We start from the raw sequence: 16,060 nt of genomic DNA on the forward strand, positions 1-16,060 counted from the left end.
GTAAGAAGATAACTCAGTGTTGTCGCATGTGAGATTGTCTCCCTTTAGTTTCTCTGGATTGCATGAATTTATGTATTCACATCATTTTAATCTCTAGCGTGTCATACTACAGGTACAAGGGACGCTGAATTTAATGTACGAGGTCAAAGCTTAGAGAGTATGCGGACTGTCAGATACGTGCTCATACACAGTAATGTGCTTCTGTTTAACATAGATTTCATAGATTTCATAGATTTCTAGGTTGGAAAAGACCTTAGAGATCATACACGTGAGGTTGATTACAGGTAAAGATACCGTATGATTGTTTCGAAATTTCCACCAAATTTGGAGGTCCCTCTCACCTTTACGTCCTGGATCACCTTTCCTGAATTCAGCTGCTGTTTTTCTTTATATGTCCAGGCGATGCAGTAAGCCACCAGCTATATCAAATCAGCGGAAATTTCATCTCTGGCATGATGGACATCAGTTTAACTGATTGTCAGATTTGCCCAGACTGTTACAGTGGTGTCACTGGGTAAGCGATCATCACTTTGTCAGGATGAGGACCCTCAATATTGTATGGAGGCAGAGGACTCAGTTTTACTCTGTGTGTGTTAAATCTTGACTTTCTCCGTAGAAAATGCTGGCAAGGTGTCTGGGCCTTTGACTGCTTGCCAGTAATCTGAGTGTTATTGTTATCCATAATTTGAACATTAGTCTCTACGTGTTTGCCAACTGATAACTCACTTTGTCACCTTTCTGCATATACTTCGTGAGTGGCTGACTTTATTTCATCAAAACTTTATCAAAAAAATGGGATATAAATTCTGAGTCTTGGGTAAAGCTGATGAAAACGAAGATCTGTCTTTCATGCCCTTCCAAAGCTGAGCTGGAAGTAAATGCTAATTTCCAGCAAAGAGGATGCTGTGCTCTTGCTGTGTTGGAAACAGCCAAAAACCTCTCTGCTAAGATAAAATCTCTTTTAAGGATTCTGTTATAGTTCTTGAGGAGTGATCCCATATACACAGCTTTGGTCAAGTTTCTCCTCAAAAAAACTCATGTGTTTTGATGCAGAGTCTGAACTGGAGAGTTTTTAGGCTGCTTCTTGCTTGAATGTACTTAATAGTCTTAGGTTTAAAGCTGATAACCTTTTACGAAATGGGATCTCAACCTGACCTTTATTCGTTGGTAATATGGTCACTTTTAAGGGAGTTGCTTTGGTTGGCTCCAAGACAAAGGCTTACCCTTGCTGCAGCCGCGGGCCTCGAACAGCTGCTTTGGTCCGAATTTGCTGTCTTCTCCTTGTTGAGTTCATTGCTGCCCTGGCTGACCTTTCATCGTGGGAACCATCCGTTCAGCCCCAGCCTCTGCTGGCCCTTGGGCAGAGGATGCAGCCTCGGCTGGAGGAGCATACATACTAGTTGTGTGGATCTGCGTCTTAATTCCCTATTTTAGCAGAAAACGCTTAGGACAGGAGCAATGGCCACCAGTCCTGTGCCGGGGATGTTGCAAACAAATCAGAACAGCCCCTGTTCAAGGTGATGTGCTCTCGCAGCCCGCTGTGTTCTGGCAGCCTGACACGACTGGTGCGTGGTGAGCCCTGGACGGTTACTTTTCCTTTCTTTCTGCCTTGGTTCCTTGCTTTGGCATGAGTGTCCTCTGTCCTCCGAAGAGCCTGCGCCTTGCAGAATCGACTCGTCTCTTTGTTGGACCAGTCGAAGTTCTGTCTGTGGGTTCAATTTAGGACATCCTCTTTCTTCCGTACCCCACTGCCACTGCTCGTTCCTCTCCGTCTCCCAGTTTTTTACGGCTTAAGCAAGTTGGCCCAGTTGCAAGCTTAATTCTCACAGTGGGAAGGCAGCCCTGGGTTGGCCAACAGATGCAATACTGCATGTCTGTTTTGCTTTAAGGCTGGAGTTGTGTCTATAAGCCCTTAGAGGCAGTATAAAGTAAAAATGGATTTTTAGTTTGCTGAGGATGTGGTGCAAGTCAGAAGAAATCTCGGCGTGTTCTTTAAGGCACCACAGCAATTTCCCTCAGCATCCACCTGCTCGTGTTCGAGTGTCATTGAAAAGGCTTTGTTAATATGTAATATTCATCAGTAAAGTATGAAAAATGAACAAAATCTTATGTTTATTATTCAAATCTCTCCTCTGGAAGCTGGTACACAGCCATATTTTGATAATCTAATACGTACTGAGACAAAAGACTTGAAGAAGGTACCTTTTTGCTGTTTTTAACATTTTTCCAGCTATATTTATTAATTGATATGACCAGCAGAGGACTCCCAGACCCACTTGCGATACCTCAGGCGAGCCATATGAGATGAGTGAAGGCAAGAGCTGTGATGTAGGAGGAGGACTGCTGTTCTCACAGCTGTGCCCCTGTGAGTGCACTTGTGCTTTTTTTTCTTAAGTGTGGAGATGGCTAAGTGTTGACGTAACATTTTAAGGAAATAAAAATTTTCCTGTTACTTGGCATCTTTAAGCCAAACTCAGACAACTTTGAGATATATGCCCTAGTTGAATCAGCGGGAATCCAGTGAGTATGACTGGGATGGGATGGGATCCTGGGTCCTGTGCTACTGGAGAGGTGAAACAAATCACCTATAAATTACTGGACGTTAAATGGTTCTTCTGGTCTCAGAAACTACACCTTTCCTTTGACACCAAATTGATATGTGTCAGAGTCGACTTTTTCTGTTTCTGTAAGTGCTTCAGTGCAGGAGAAAACAAGCTTAAATGCTGACATCTAAACTGTCAAGCCTCATTTTTATGGTTAAGACTGCATTGAGCTGAATCAAGCTTCCATCTTTGACAGTCGTTTTGGGGGTCTTTGCAGGTTGGGACAGAGAGTACGGTATCTTTTGCTTGTGTTTGACAAGTAGTGCTGGACTCCCATTTTAAAGGTGATTAACACTGCAGCATAAAGTTGTGGGCACCAGGAAGACATGCTGGCTGATGATGTGACACAGCTTGACTTCTGAACAAAATAGTATCAATGTGAAGTAAACGGATAACATAGATTTGACTAGAATTTGTTAATAAGGTTAGAACAGCAATTCTCAAATACATCAGCTGTGCAGCCATCATAATTTATGTGGGGTTTTCTTGATATCCCATGGCATTTCAACTTTACATATTGAAATTGCAATTGCTTTGTGTTTGCTCTGGCCACACGTAGTTAGAGCGGGGAGAAAAAGTCCCTCTGTGAGGGCTCGTGCCGTCAGCCGTGCAGTGTGGACTTAGCCTGTCACGCTGTCTTGATTGAACTGGAATTAGCTGTGACAACGTTGTTCAGCTTGGAACACAAAGCTTTGCAGAGACAGTTATTTTAACTGATGTGCTTTCATTATATTACTGCAATCAAATACAAATCTGTCGCTCCTCTAAGTAATATTTCAAGTGCTTAATACAAATGACTTATTCCTTTGGTTTTAAGGAGCAAACATGACAGTTAAAAGCATGCCTCTGAGGAAATTCTTTTTAGACATTTCAGTTACTTGTTATCCTGGCGAGGTATTATTCACATATTTTCATTTTCCAGGCTTGGATTCTTCCTTTGGCTTTTTACTATTACTAGGAATAAATCTGTGGCTTTTTTTGCTGTAGAGTTATTTTCTCGGAGCCCAACTTCATTTCTCGTCTGAAGTCACCCTACTTCTCCTTTTGTGGCATTGCAGCATCTTTTGGTGGTGCCAAAAAAAGCAGCTTATACAGCTCCGGTGACAGATAAATACCTTAAACGCATGGAATTGAGCAGATTGCACTCGTGTTTGGGTCCAGAGGTCTGACCAAGGCCTTGCCTTCTCTTCTGCCATTCCCATTGCAGGATTTGGGCTGATGAGCCACACTTTGTGGCAAGAGTGTGCTGCTTTCCTAGTCACTTGTTTTGCATGGTTGGCCTTGCATCCTTTTCATTGATGTAGTGTATTCGTCTCGGTATGCTGACTATAATTGGGGTATTTTGTACTTGATGTTTTTGAGACAATAATATGCTGTCTTGCCAGGTATTGACAAGGGCAAGTTGAAGGAGTTTTTGGGTTTTAGCAAGGAGGAGGAGCGTCTGGTATCTAGAGGATAGGTGAGGTCTTGGGAACTGCAGAACAGGACTCCGTTTTTTCTGCAAGGGCCAACAGGACATTTTTTGGCCTGAGGAAGAACAGAATTTTGTTCCTTACTCAGTAGCTCTGTCTCCAGTTTGCTTGCCAACTATACCCTGCCTGCCACCTTGCTAATGCTGTCTGTCAGCAATGACAAGCACAAGGATGAGTCTGGAATTTATTTCCGAAATGGCCGTCAGTGACATATATCTTATACTGATTATGCTCTTCTTTGGTTTTAAACTTCACTTAGGTGAGCTGAGTGATTTTCACCTCTGTGAGTTACTACTTTAGGCCACGCTCATACCTAGGTGGGTGGTAGGTGCTGCATTAACACGTATTGGGGTTGCAAACTGATGGAGAGGGGAGTTCACCAATATAATGCACGAAGATTTAAGTCCGTGGAAGTTACACTTAAGGCTTTTCTAAATCTCTTCCGTGCTGCCAAAATGCTGAGTACCTTCAGTGCAAATAACAGGAAGTTTTAACGTTGAAAAAAACCTATACCTTAGATCTGGAGTACAGTTACGTAGCAATTTTAATATAAATCATAGTTGTACAATGTCTCATAGCTTATGTAATCTCAGCACACTGGGCATCCTGGTCTTTGTTTTCTGCTTTTCTTTACTATAAAAAGGGCGTTTGTGTGCACGTGGAGAAAAAGTTATGCTTGTGTGCTTAAATGGGTGTGTTTCATCCTTAAAATGTGTTAAATAGGTCTTAAAGAACCTGTTTGTTTTTTTTTTTTTATTTTAGTGCTGTCAAAGTGTGTGTAAAAAAGGCTACGTACCTACATTTTAAAAACGAGCAAATTGTTTTAAACTTACACAACCTAATGCCCACTCTCTTTTCTGTCTTACCTAACAGCGATAACCTGCTACGAAGAGCTGCATGCGAAGAAGCCCAGGTAATACCATTTAAAGTGATAAAATTAGATTAAAATCTCCCTCTTATCTTGGTTGTGCAGGGCTCCTGAGATTTTCCCAGTGGGCCCTCTCTACGTGACAAGCCTTACAATGATGCCATCCGTGTTCTTTTGCTAATGTGCCAAAGGGTGGACGAGCCTCCAGCCGCGGTACTGTACCTTCCGTGCCCGACTGCTGTTGCGATGGACGGTGCAGTGTGATCGTTGGGGTAGTCTTAGTTACTGCTGTAGCTGCCCAGACCTCCATTGCTGCGGGTGTAATTGCTCCGTGCCTGTAAAGTTCCCGTAGGAAGATTTGTCCATAAGACAGGAGACTGAAATCTCAGGTGCACCACGACAGCTGTAGTCTGGGCAGCAGCAGTGCAAACTGCCTTGTGTTAGTGCTTGGCTGGAGAGACCTTGCGCTCGTCTATCCGATCCCGAGTGGCTTTATCAAGGATACCGAGTGTGATGACTGAGACCCATGCTCTGAGAACTTGATGGAGACAACCCATTTGCTGATCATGGACACGAAAGCTCGTGTTCAGGGAACGCTAGTTATTCTCTGAGTATACTGACTATTGCATTTTGTAGTTTGTGGCCTGCATATGAACAAATTCCCATACTGTAGTATTCCCATGAAGAAATCTTGTCCTTAATAAGCAGTCTTTCAGGGGTGCAAGTGCTGCTGCCCATGGATGACATTACTGCACAGGTACTGCTTACTGGCTCTGATTACCTCAGTGGTGTGCTGTAGGATTTTAAGAGTCTTTTTACCACCCACAGATAAACTTTATTCTAAACCTGCTTCTCCATGCCAGCTCTTAGAAATCTTGCAGGGTGTAGCACTGCTCCCATCATTGCTACCTACTAGGGCCTGAGAAGAATGGTGAAAATTATTTTTCTCATTAAAGAACCTTCCTTGAGGTTACCCTGTTTCTGTGGTGCACCTGAACAATCCCAATTTCAGCCTGCCTGCTGTCGAGGGAAAGATATTCACAGGAACTTGATTTGGGCAATGGAACTTCATGCCAGAATAGATGTGAAGGAGCTCAAGTCTTATGAAAGAATGGGAGAAATCTTTCCCTGAAGATACTGTTTTCGTAAGTCACACTTATAGGTTTGGAGTTAAATGCATTTCCAACTCATAGTATCAGTTGTTCTTGATTTTTATGTTTTCGATATTGATTTTTACTTCATAATATCAAAGTTTTTTATATCACCAAAAATAGCAGTTAATACCTCAGTATTTGAAGCGTGCTGACCAAATTTAAAAATTTTAAAGAGAGGCACTAATGAAATGGTGTATAAGGAGAAGTTAAAAGACCTAGATGTGTACGCTGTCAAAAACGTGTAACTGCTAAGGAAAGACAGGTACAAGAAGATAGTTTTGTTGTGGAAATTCTGACTTTCCTGTTTCTTAATTCCAGGCAGTAGGTGATGGGATCTATTCCATTATGGCTTATTCTTATAAATGAAAGTGTGAAAGCACTGTCAATAGACCTTCCTACAATTTCAGTGGTTGAAGCCTGTGAAAATACATTGCAGAGGACTCCTGCATTAGAAAGGCATGAACCAGAAAGCCTAGTAATCAATTCTTGCTGTAATTTCCATTCTCACTGATGTGTCCGTGCCAAATACTGCATGAAAACACACAGCAACACAGCACTAAGGCATTAAATGTCTGTTATGTTCTTCAGAATAACAACAATCTGGAATTGTTTGAAAAACGCTGCTTGCGTTTGTAGTGCCGTATAAGTATTGTGAAAAAGATAGAGGCAGGCTCATCCAAGAAAAAGTTTAGTCTGAGTGAAGTAGGGAGTTTTCTTTATTATTTTTATGTCAGATTTTTAAGTTTTTGAGCCTGTTACAGTACCAAATTGATGAGGTGCCCACCTTCCTGACAAAGTATCTGCCACATCAGTACTTCATGCAAAGACTGCACCATGTGTGTCTGAGTTTAAATATCAGTTTGTGATGACAACCTTGGCGTGGCAAATAATCAAAGAAAGACTCTATAATAAAGAACCCGTTTGTCAAATTTAAAACCTTTTACACTTCCTTATCTAGAATAAGCCAGTGTTAGCTGCCTGTGAACTTCCTTTGCGAGTGTCGTTTTGCTGATTGACCTTTTTGTTCATGAACTCTGGGCATGTGTAAAAGAGGTCCTGTTTCGCTGGCAAACGATTCGCTCTGTGAAGCAGGGATGGTTTTCTGTAAAGGAATGTAGTTTCTCTGTTAGTATTCATAAAGGATTATAAAGCCTTTGTATAAAGGGGTTTTCATAGTTGCAAAATAGTGGTTGTCATCTTAGAAGTCCAGAAATGCAATACTTGGAAGTGTGCATTTGACAAGGAAGTGGAAAAGACATTGACTTTCCTAAATTATACCTTCATATATATTTATGTATATGTAACATAAATGTCTAAGTATATTGCATAAATGATTATGTCATTACTCATAACTTCTTTATGAGCCTTGTTAGGTCGTTTAGAACAAGCAAAGGCATCACATTGTGTGTGTGTCCCCCCCCCAAGCAAATAATTGTTTCTAACAGCTGTAACATGCTAGAGGACCCCTATGTTTCCCAATTCCTGCCCAACAGTTGCAGTAAGTTGATCTGTTTTCCAGCTGATTTTTGGGTAAAGCTTAAGAGGTATTGATTTGTTTCCCTTTCTTTGAAGATTTCTTTACTCTCAGCAACTTCTGTCATTCTTTTCCTTTCTTGAAGAAGAAATCTGAATGTTTTAAGCAACATAGCGAGCTTCATGCTTCTTTTAATTGAGGTTTCCTGAGCAAAGTTGGCAAGTGGAATTAATTATAAATTATAACAGCTAATGATCACTAAAATCTACTGTGCTTTGTGTACAGTGTCCACCTTCTTCAGTATAAAAAATTCTGTAAGGGGGATTAACTTTCAAGATAAAGAGAGGAAAATAAAACAGGGACAGTTGACTGTCTTGTGTTAAGTGCAGTAGTCTTTTGTTCCTACTTTATTTCTGGGGCTTCTGGATGGTACTGCGGAATACGTTGTTACCCTTGTACTCAAAACCAGTTTGATTTGGTGTGGTAGTGAGGATGCCTTTAAGTGAGCTAAAAGAGGTTTACAGAGTGGGAAGTAACACGCATGGAAGCTTTGTCTTTTCTTGCCTCTCCTGTACTGAGAAGCCATGGTACAAATGGCTAAAAGGTACAAGAAGCTGTATGGAGTAACTCTCAAAGAATTTAAAATCGAGGTATCTGTTCAGAATTGGATTAAAAGTTGAAGAGGAATTTAGTGATTTGTATATGGAGACATTAGGAAGAAAAAACGTCTGAGAAACAGTGGGCTTGCATATAGATTAGGGCAAATTCTCTGGTGATTATCTTTCATACCTTCAAAAACTTGAGCATAGAAAATACAAAAATGAGCAGAAGAGATATAAGAAATGAAGGACAGAAGTGGAAAAAGATGTAGAAGGAAGGTGGCAGGCAGGTGTATGACAATTACATAAGGAAGGAAAATCAAGTAACCTTGGAGTCCAGGATAGTTCCCTGGATCTCTGCCCATGGCATGAAACCAGAGGTTGACAAAAATGCAATGGTGGTGGAATTGTAAAAATGAGCTAAAGAGTACTTGTGACTGATGTGAGCTGTGCCTAAGAGTGCAGGTCTTTGAATAGGAGACCCGTACAATGGCTGAAAATGGAAGAAATGTGAATGTCGTGAGCATTGGCATTTGTAGAGATGCATTATTTTAAACTGTTTTACCAATGTGCTTACAAGAGAAACTGAACTCTGCTCTTTTTCTCTTACTTAGGCTTTTGGGAACCAGCTGATTCCCTCCAGTATGCCATTGAAGAAAGCAACGGTGTTCCTCAACCCAGCAGCTTGCAAAGGGTAAAATTCTCCCTTCCCTACACTCATATGTGAGGCACTCTTTCTGTATTTTTGCTCTGCCATCCACTAGAAAAGCCAGCCAGATTTTCGAGCTCATTTTTGCCTCCCTCTGATGCCAAGCTGGTGCTATGTAACTATGCCAAAGTTTATTTCACCAAAAATATTGGGATGAGAAATAGAACTAGATGCTCGAGTTCAAATAATTATTTCTAAATATATGAATATTTTAAATTTTTCTATTATCTGGTGTTTGGCCTTTGTCATTCCTTTGTATGTGGAATTCCTTTGTATTCCTTTCACACTTTTGTATGTGGCACATTTCCATCCTAAAAAACTTGAGAAATAAGAGGTGACCTTGATTGCTTCAAGACTTGAAGTTAGCCAGCAGTGATCTTACTTTGGTGGGAACCTGTCCTTGAAAGGGATGTGCCCGCAAACTGAGAGGCTAAATATGGGCTCAGAGCAAGACTCCTGGTAGAGGTCAGCTGCTATTTTTGCATACTAATTAGCAGAAAAACAGTTATCTTGGATATAATGACTGTCTGTTTCTGCTGATCAGCTAAGCTTTGTATCACTTGCATCTTGGGGAGGGGCAGGGAGTTGTCGGTAACAATACGGACCAAATTCTATATCTGACATGGAAGTGCTTGGACTTAGGTGCTTTTGTTAAAAACATCCATGGCTGGAAAATGCAAAGTGTTAATAAATTAAGTCTCTGACTTCTAGTCTCATGTTTCTATTTGTTGTAAGCAATTTATAGTTAATGGCATTATTATTTTATTATGCAGTTACAGGCAGAAAATGCATGAGTCCTATAACAAAAGGTCGGATAAAATTTTGCTTCGAAACTTACTTAATAATATGTAACAGTAAATATTAAAAAAAAAAATCTGAAAAGCTACATGGGCCTTCTTTGTGATCTTAAGGACTGGTGCTCTGTAAGTCATTAATTTTCTAATAAGTTTCTTTCTGGAGATATTGTTTTGTTGGGGTTTTTAAAAGTATTTTTGGAGACAGCTAGATAATCTCTTCTGCATTTATTAAAACTGCAACAAAAAACCTGACAACTGAGATACAACTCTAGAAATGTAATATGTATGAACCGAATAAAATCTCATCTTTCCCGACTGTCAGGTCGAGTCACTGATTGTATAGATTGTATGCTTGTTTTTAAGTAGATTTCTTCTTGTTATTCATTTGTTTCTTTCCTTTATGGTTTTTTTTTCACTAGCAGACTAATTAAATAGTTTTTACTCGTTTTTTTCTAGCAAAGCCAGAGACCTTTTTGAAAAGAATGCTGCTCCAATTTTGCACTTATCTGGCTTGGATGTAACTGTGGTTAAGGTAAGAACTGATAGGTTCTGCTAATAAAGATACCTTGTCTATTCTGCTTTCTCCTCTTGAAGAATTGAAATTAAATTCTGGATGCATTTGAAATTCTCAGTTGTCATGTAGACATCTTGTAGGAAGAAGTAAATACTTAGATATTAAGCTGGTACTTAATCTTTTTAATTCACAGTTCATTTACAAACTGTATGCTGAGTTTTTAATTTTCAGCTAAAGCAGTACATGTGCTTGTCTGTCTGTCTCAAGCAGCCCTTCTATAATTCATGTTTGAGAGAAAACTCTTTAAATATTTGAGGGCTGGCTGGTGGTGTATGCCCATTGCTGTTGAAATTGTCCATTCTGCCTGAACTTGCAGAGTTCAGAAGTGAGGAAAAAAAAAAAAAAGTTGCAGTGTTCTGAAAGCAGAACACTGAGGTCTAAATGGTGTGAATTAGCAGAGAGGTTTTCTCTGGAAGGAGAAGAAAAAGTAAATATGAAGGGATTCTGATCTTTTTGCAGGTTTTTGAGCCTGTGATATGTGGATTGTTTAACAGTCACTGTGTCCTAGCAGTGAAGAACGCTAATATATGTCTTTCTGTCTTGGAATCTTTTTTACAAAGTTTAGTGTTCAAATGCTGGTTTTGTTAATGCCTCTCTCTGATCATCGAAAATACATAGAATCATAGAATCGTTTAGATTGGAAGAGACCTTGAAGATAAAGTCCAACCATTAGCCTAACACTGGCAAGTCCACCGCTAAACCATGTCCCCAAGTGCCACATCTCCATGTCTTTTAAATACCTCCAGGGATGGTGACTCAATCACTTCCCTGGGCAGCCTGTTCCAGTGCTTGGCAATCCTTTTATTGGAGAAATTTTTCCTAATATTCAGTCTAAACCTCCCCTGGCACAACTTGAGGCCATTTCCTCTTGTCCTATTGCTTGTAACTTGAGAGAAGAGACGGACACCCACCTCGTTACAACCCTCTTTCAGGTAGCTGTAGAGAGTGATAAGGTCTCCCCTCAGCCTCCTTTTGCCCAGGCTAAACAACCCCAGTTCCCTCAGCTGCTCCTCATAAGACTTGTGCTCTAGACCCTTCACCAGCTTCATTGCCCTTCTTTGGACACGCTCCAGCACCTCAATGTCTGTCTTGTAGTGAGAGACCCAAAACTGAACACAGTTACCTTTACAATCACTTCCCTAGTCCTGCTGGCCACACTATTTCTGATACAAGCCAAGGTGCTATTGGCCTTCTTGGCCACCTGGGCACACTGCTGGCTCATATTCAGCCGGCTGTTGACCAACATCCCCAGGTCTTTTTCCGCTGGCCAGCTTTCCAGCCGCTCTTCCCCAAGCCTGTAGCATTGCGTGGGGTTGTTGTGACCCAAGTGCAAGACCCAGCACTTGGCCATATTGAACTCTTACAATTGGCCTCGGCCAATCCATCCAACCTGTCCAGATCCCTCTGTAGACCCTTCCTGTCCTTGAGCAGATCAACACTCCTGCTCAACTTAGTGGTGTCTGCAAACTTACTGAGGGTGCCCTCCATTCCCTTGTAGTCCCACCCTAAGAGGAAAAACTAATTTGCAAGACTTAAACCAGACACTTTGTAGCTTTAGACCTGGCAAGTTAGCAAAACGGGGCTGGGCCAGTGACTGAGGCTGAGGTGTCTCTGAAAAACATTCATTTTGCAGAAAGCAGTTTTGATGGTTTAGAAAGCCAAGGTATTCTTTACCGCTAAATCCGTTGTCAACACCTTGCTGTCAGGCAGTAGCCTTTTCCATAGCTAAGTTTGTGCTTCAGGAGATGCACTCGAGCACTTTGGCTGCTAAAGATGTTGGTAGCATGGTTTGCATGTGGCTTTGTTTCACTGCGAAACTGCCTGGGAATATGGTTATTGTTGCAATATTATAGATCGATTGAATAAGACTGATGTTTCGTTTAGCCTTTGTGTGTGTGTGTTTGCTTGCACATCTTGTATTAGGCAGCAGACTTGTTTTATAAGTTGAAGAAATTTCAGTTAATGTAAGTAATGTACAGTATGGTGTGCCTGCATGAGAAAAACTATTAAACAAATGGACAGATTATTCTTTTTTTCCATAGAAGAGAAATCCTAGAAATAGTCACTTGAGTTCTCATGTTTGGATTTCTGTTTCTTCAGACTGATTATGAGGGACAAGCAAAAAAGCTGCTGGAATTGATGGAAAGCACAGATCTGATCATTATTGCAGGAGGAGATGGCACAGTACAAGAGGTACTGCAGGAGCTTTGTCCTGGTTTGTTGAGAATCATAGGCTGAGGGTGAGAAGATTTGAGTCTGTGTAATGTAGCAACATCATAACAGCTATTAGTAGAGATTTGTCCATCTTAGTATCTGTTTTCAGTCAATGTTACAATCTTCTGGGGATGAGAAAACTCTGCTAGTTGTTAATTAGTCTAAAAATCACGATAGGAATGGGGGCAGAAAGAGTGTGACAATTATCTTCCAGAATTTTGTTCTAGAATGAGAAAATTATTTGGGGAGGCATGATTCTAACTTTTTCTTTCTGTGTAATGTAGCTGTAATGGTTTAATTTTCAAAATCCGTTCCCGTCTGTACTCTCCAAGAAGAATGCATGTTTTTCTAAGTGGGAATCAAATAATTTAAAAATTATGTGGGAGCAATAACAAAGCACAGTATGTATTTAATAAATACCTCTTGTCAAGATGATTAATGACAGGAGCAAACTACCAGCAGAACTGGGAGATACTCTGTTTTTTCAAGAAAGGTTGTATTTTATTAAAGCCTTTCCTGAAATGCTAACTACTGGCTTCATAAGGCAACGACTAAATGAAGTGCAATGACCTTAAGAGAAAGTGGTCGGAATACACTTGCAAGTTTCTCCTGGCCTTAGAATTGATTATTGTTAATTGTACGCTGACCCATGCTGGTTTTGCATTATGGAGAGCATTATTCAGTGTTAAAACATTTACACTGGCATTGGTTGTGGTGCCAGCATATACTCATGTGCACTCGTAACCCTGCTGGTTCTACCACGTTTGCATGCTGAATGTGCCTCCTTTCCCGTGTAAGCAACTGTAGCACCTTCCATGAAAGAGCAGCTGTTCCTTAAATTTTTTCCACAGAGTAAATGTGGGTATGAATTTCATAGCTTTTCACTGTATCCGAAAAACAAAATTCTCAGAGCTGAGCATTTCCCGTGTTTTTCAGGTCATAACTGGACTTCTCCGCAGAGCAGATGAGGTGAGGAGGTGTCGTTTTTTTAAATTTTGTTTTCTCTTAGGGAAAGTGTCTTGTGCATGCACTGTGATCTCTTGGCCTCAGCTGTCTTCTACAGATAAATTGCTTACCAATGTGGAGCCAGCTTGCTGTGTAGCAAGTCAGCCATGCTGGTGTCCTGCAGTTCTGCCTGTTCTTCGTTCCCTGTCTCAGGGAGTGCAGTGGCTCCCAAGCCACGGCTTTGGGAAGTTTCCAGTGTCAGAGCAGGGATTGTTGAGAAGCCAAATGTACAACTTTCAAAGACCCGTGGACCAGCTGTGTGTGCTGCTTTGTTTGGCAGAAGCATCGGGCAAAAGTACCTATTTTTCTTGTATTTGTACAGGCTTGAAACCGAATTCGGTTGTGGCCATGCTCCTATTGCTTTATGATTGCTTTGCCATTTTTTCAAGTGGTGAATATCTGCCTATGCAGATGGCTGCAGAAAGCAAATTTTAACCTCTCAAGGTGGATCGCTGTGAATGGAAATGAGAGTGATTTTTCTTTTTAAAGAGGGAGGACAGCGTTATGAAGAAAGGAGGGAATCATTGTTCCCAAAACCTTCTGGCAGGAGCTGGCAAAAACTCAATTAAATGATCCAGACAAGATTATGATGATATCCTTGGCAGCTAGAATTGCATCTGTTTAGGCAGTTGCTTTGTCTGAATGTGACAAGAGAAACACTGCAACCAAGCCAGTATTTTTAAAGGGACACTGAATGTATCAATTCTGAGACATCAGTTTTTTAAATTTAATATTATTATAGTCGGCCCCTGAGGCCTCCATAATCTAAAGATACTGTAAGAAAAGTTTGAGAGGCTTTACTGGCTAGTATTTCTTCTCCATTTTTTGACTTCTTATCTTGATGTAGCTTGGGTTGATTTGCAGTAGAGCAGAAAATTCTGCATCCAGCACTATTTCGGATGGAATACTGCATTATAGTATTGCCACTGTGTCACTTTGGTTTTGGCCAGAGAATTCTTCTTGTCCTTCATATCACTCTGTCCTAGGAGTAGAGCTCTGCAGTCCAGCCCCCTCGCTCTGTGCTCTGCTTCCCTTTTGGCTCGGGTACATCATACCACCGTAGCCTGTGCACGGTATTCCAGAAACGCTGTTCCTAGCAGCCAGGGGAGCAGAGCATGGCTGCAGGAGCTGCAAACAGCCTGTCGTCTGCACGCTGTGAAACAATTTGGAAGAAAATGAGAGAAGGGTGTTTGAGATGTGTTGAGAGTTGCAGGTGACACAGAGATAGCAAGGGAGAGCGGCTGGGCATGAAGCAAGAGGGGTGTCACTTGGTCGGTATGGATTTGCAGTATCACCGTGCTGCTCGCAGCAGTGCCCGGGAGGGAGATGGTACATTGTGATATATGGTGGTTTACATTGATTTGCTGACACGCTTCAAGAAGCGCAGTTTGTTACGAGGTATCGTGTAATAACTTGCTCCTTCAACAAGCCCTTCTGCTGAACTGTGGTACAGAAAAATAACATGGTCAATGACTTCCAAAAATTAGACCTTCTGCTGCTTCATGATTCGTATGCCAGAGGAATCAATTAATTTCCTTTCCTTAACTGAGAAAATCTCTTTTCCATGCAAGGTTACTCTGTCAGAGGGGGATTTCTGCAGTGGTAAATCAGATTCAGAGCTTGTGATGCCACTGTCAGTATTAAGAAAGATGGCAGATTGCTGACAGAATCCATGCATTAGTTAGGTCGTGGCTGCTAACCTGCGTGTAACAATGCTCTTAATGATTACAGAGAGCTCCTTTGTACCCAGTTGGCAGTGGTGGGTTCACAGATTCAGATGCCATGTTCTGAGTCATTGTGTATTACTGCCTCATTTAAGGAAGTGCCTGGCTGCTTAGTGCCAAAGGGGTGATATCAGACACAGCTGTGATCTCCACACAGGAGGCTTCGTTCAGCTGATGAAAATGTTAATTCACTCTCCCCATGTGTCCAGGCTGTCTTCAGTAAGATTCCTATAGGATTCATACCTCTTGGGAAGACCTGCACTCTGAGCCATACGCTCTACCCTGAGAGCACGAATAAAGTCCAGTAAGTATTGCATACTTCTGAAAGGGGGCTTTTGTTTGTTCGTTTTCAAGGAGCAGTGCTGCTTGGGAGGTTGATACATTTCTTTTTCTTCTATGTTACATAGAAGTTGGCAGTCTCTTGGCAGAGTCTGATAATTCTCTGGACTTGCCTGAGCCAATAACTTCCAAAAACTGACTAAAATTAAAAGAAGGAAATGTATGTGTTATTAGAACATGAAATACTTTGCTGAGGCGAATTTCTCTGTGATCACGTCATGCTCAGAGTTTAAAAAAAAAGATTAAAAGGATCAAGCCTCTTGGGTATAGTCAGAAAGGATGTGACAAGGTGTCGTGGGTTTAGGCCGATCCGGCAACTAAACTCCACACAGCCACTCTCTCACTCCAGTAAAGTGGAGAGGAGAAAAATATAATAAAAGGACTGAGGGTTGAGACAAGAATAGAGGGAGCACCCACCAACCACGGTCCCGGGCAAAACAGATTCAGTTTTCTTAAAGCAAAACAATTTATTAACAGTTACTTAAAAGAATAAAGACAAGCAAAACCAGTTACTTAAAAGGATAAAAA

General features: G+C 41.2%; 1 protein-coding gene across 2 annotated transcripts in view; it reads left to right on the forward strand.

The window, feature by feature from the left end:
- The window catches only part of AGK (acylglycerol kinase), a 41,761-nt gene that overhangs the window by 6,697 nt on the left and 19,004 nt on the right, over window positions 1-16,060 (forward strand). For both annotated transcript variants that reach the window (XM_086610369.1, XM_086610368.1), the window contains 6 exons: window positions 4,949-4,988; window positions 8,785-8,864; window positions 10,133-10,208; window positions 12,351-12,443; window positions 13,401-13,433; window positions 15,403-15,497. In XM_086610369.1, the coding sequence (XP_086466495.1) occupies window positions 4,949-4,988; window positions 8,785-8,864; window positions 10,133-10,208; window positions 12,351-12,443; window positions 13,401-13,433; window positions 15,403-15,497 (417 nt within the window). The remainder of the gene's footprint in view (window positions 1-4,948; window positions 4,989-8,784; window positions 8,865-10,132; window positions 10,209-12,350; window positions 12,444-13,400; window positions 13,434-15,402; window positions 15,498-16,060) is intronic.

Source organism: Tauraco erythrolophus, chromosome 4 (assembly GCF_009769465.1).
Source record: "Tauraco erythrolophus isolate bTauEry1 chromosome 4, bTauEry1.pri, whole genome shotgun sequence".
Classification (NCBI taxonomy): Eukaryota; Metazoa; Chordata; class Aves; order Musophagiformes; family Musophagidae; genus Tauraco; species Tauraco erythrolophus.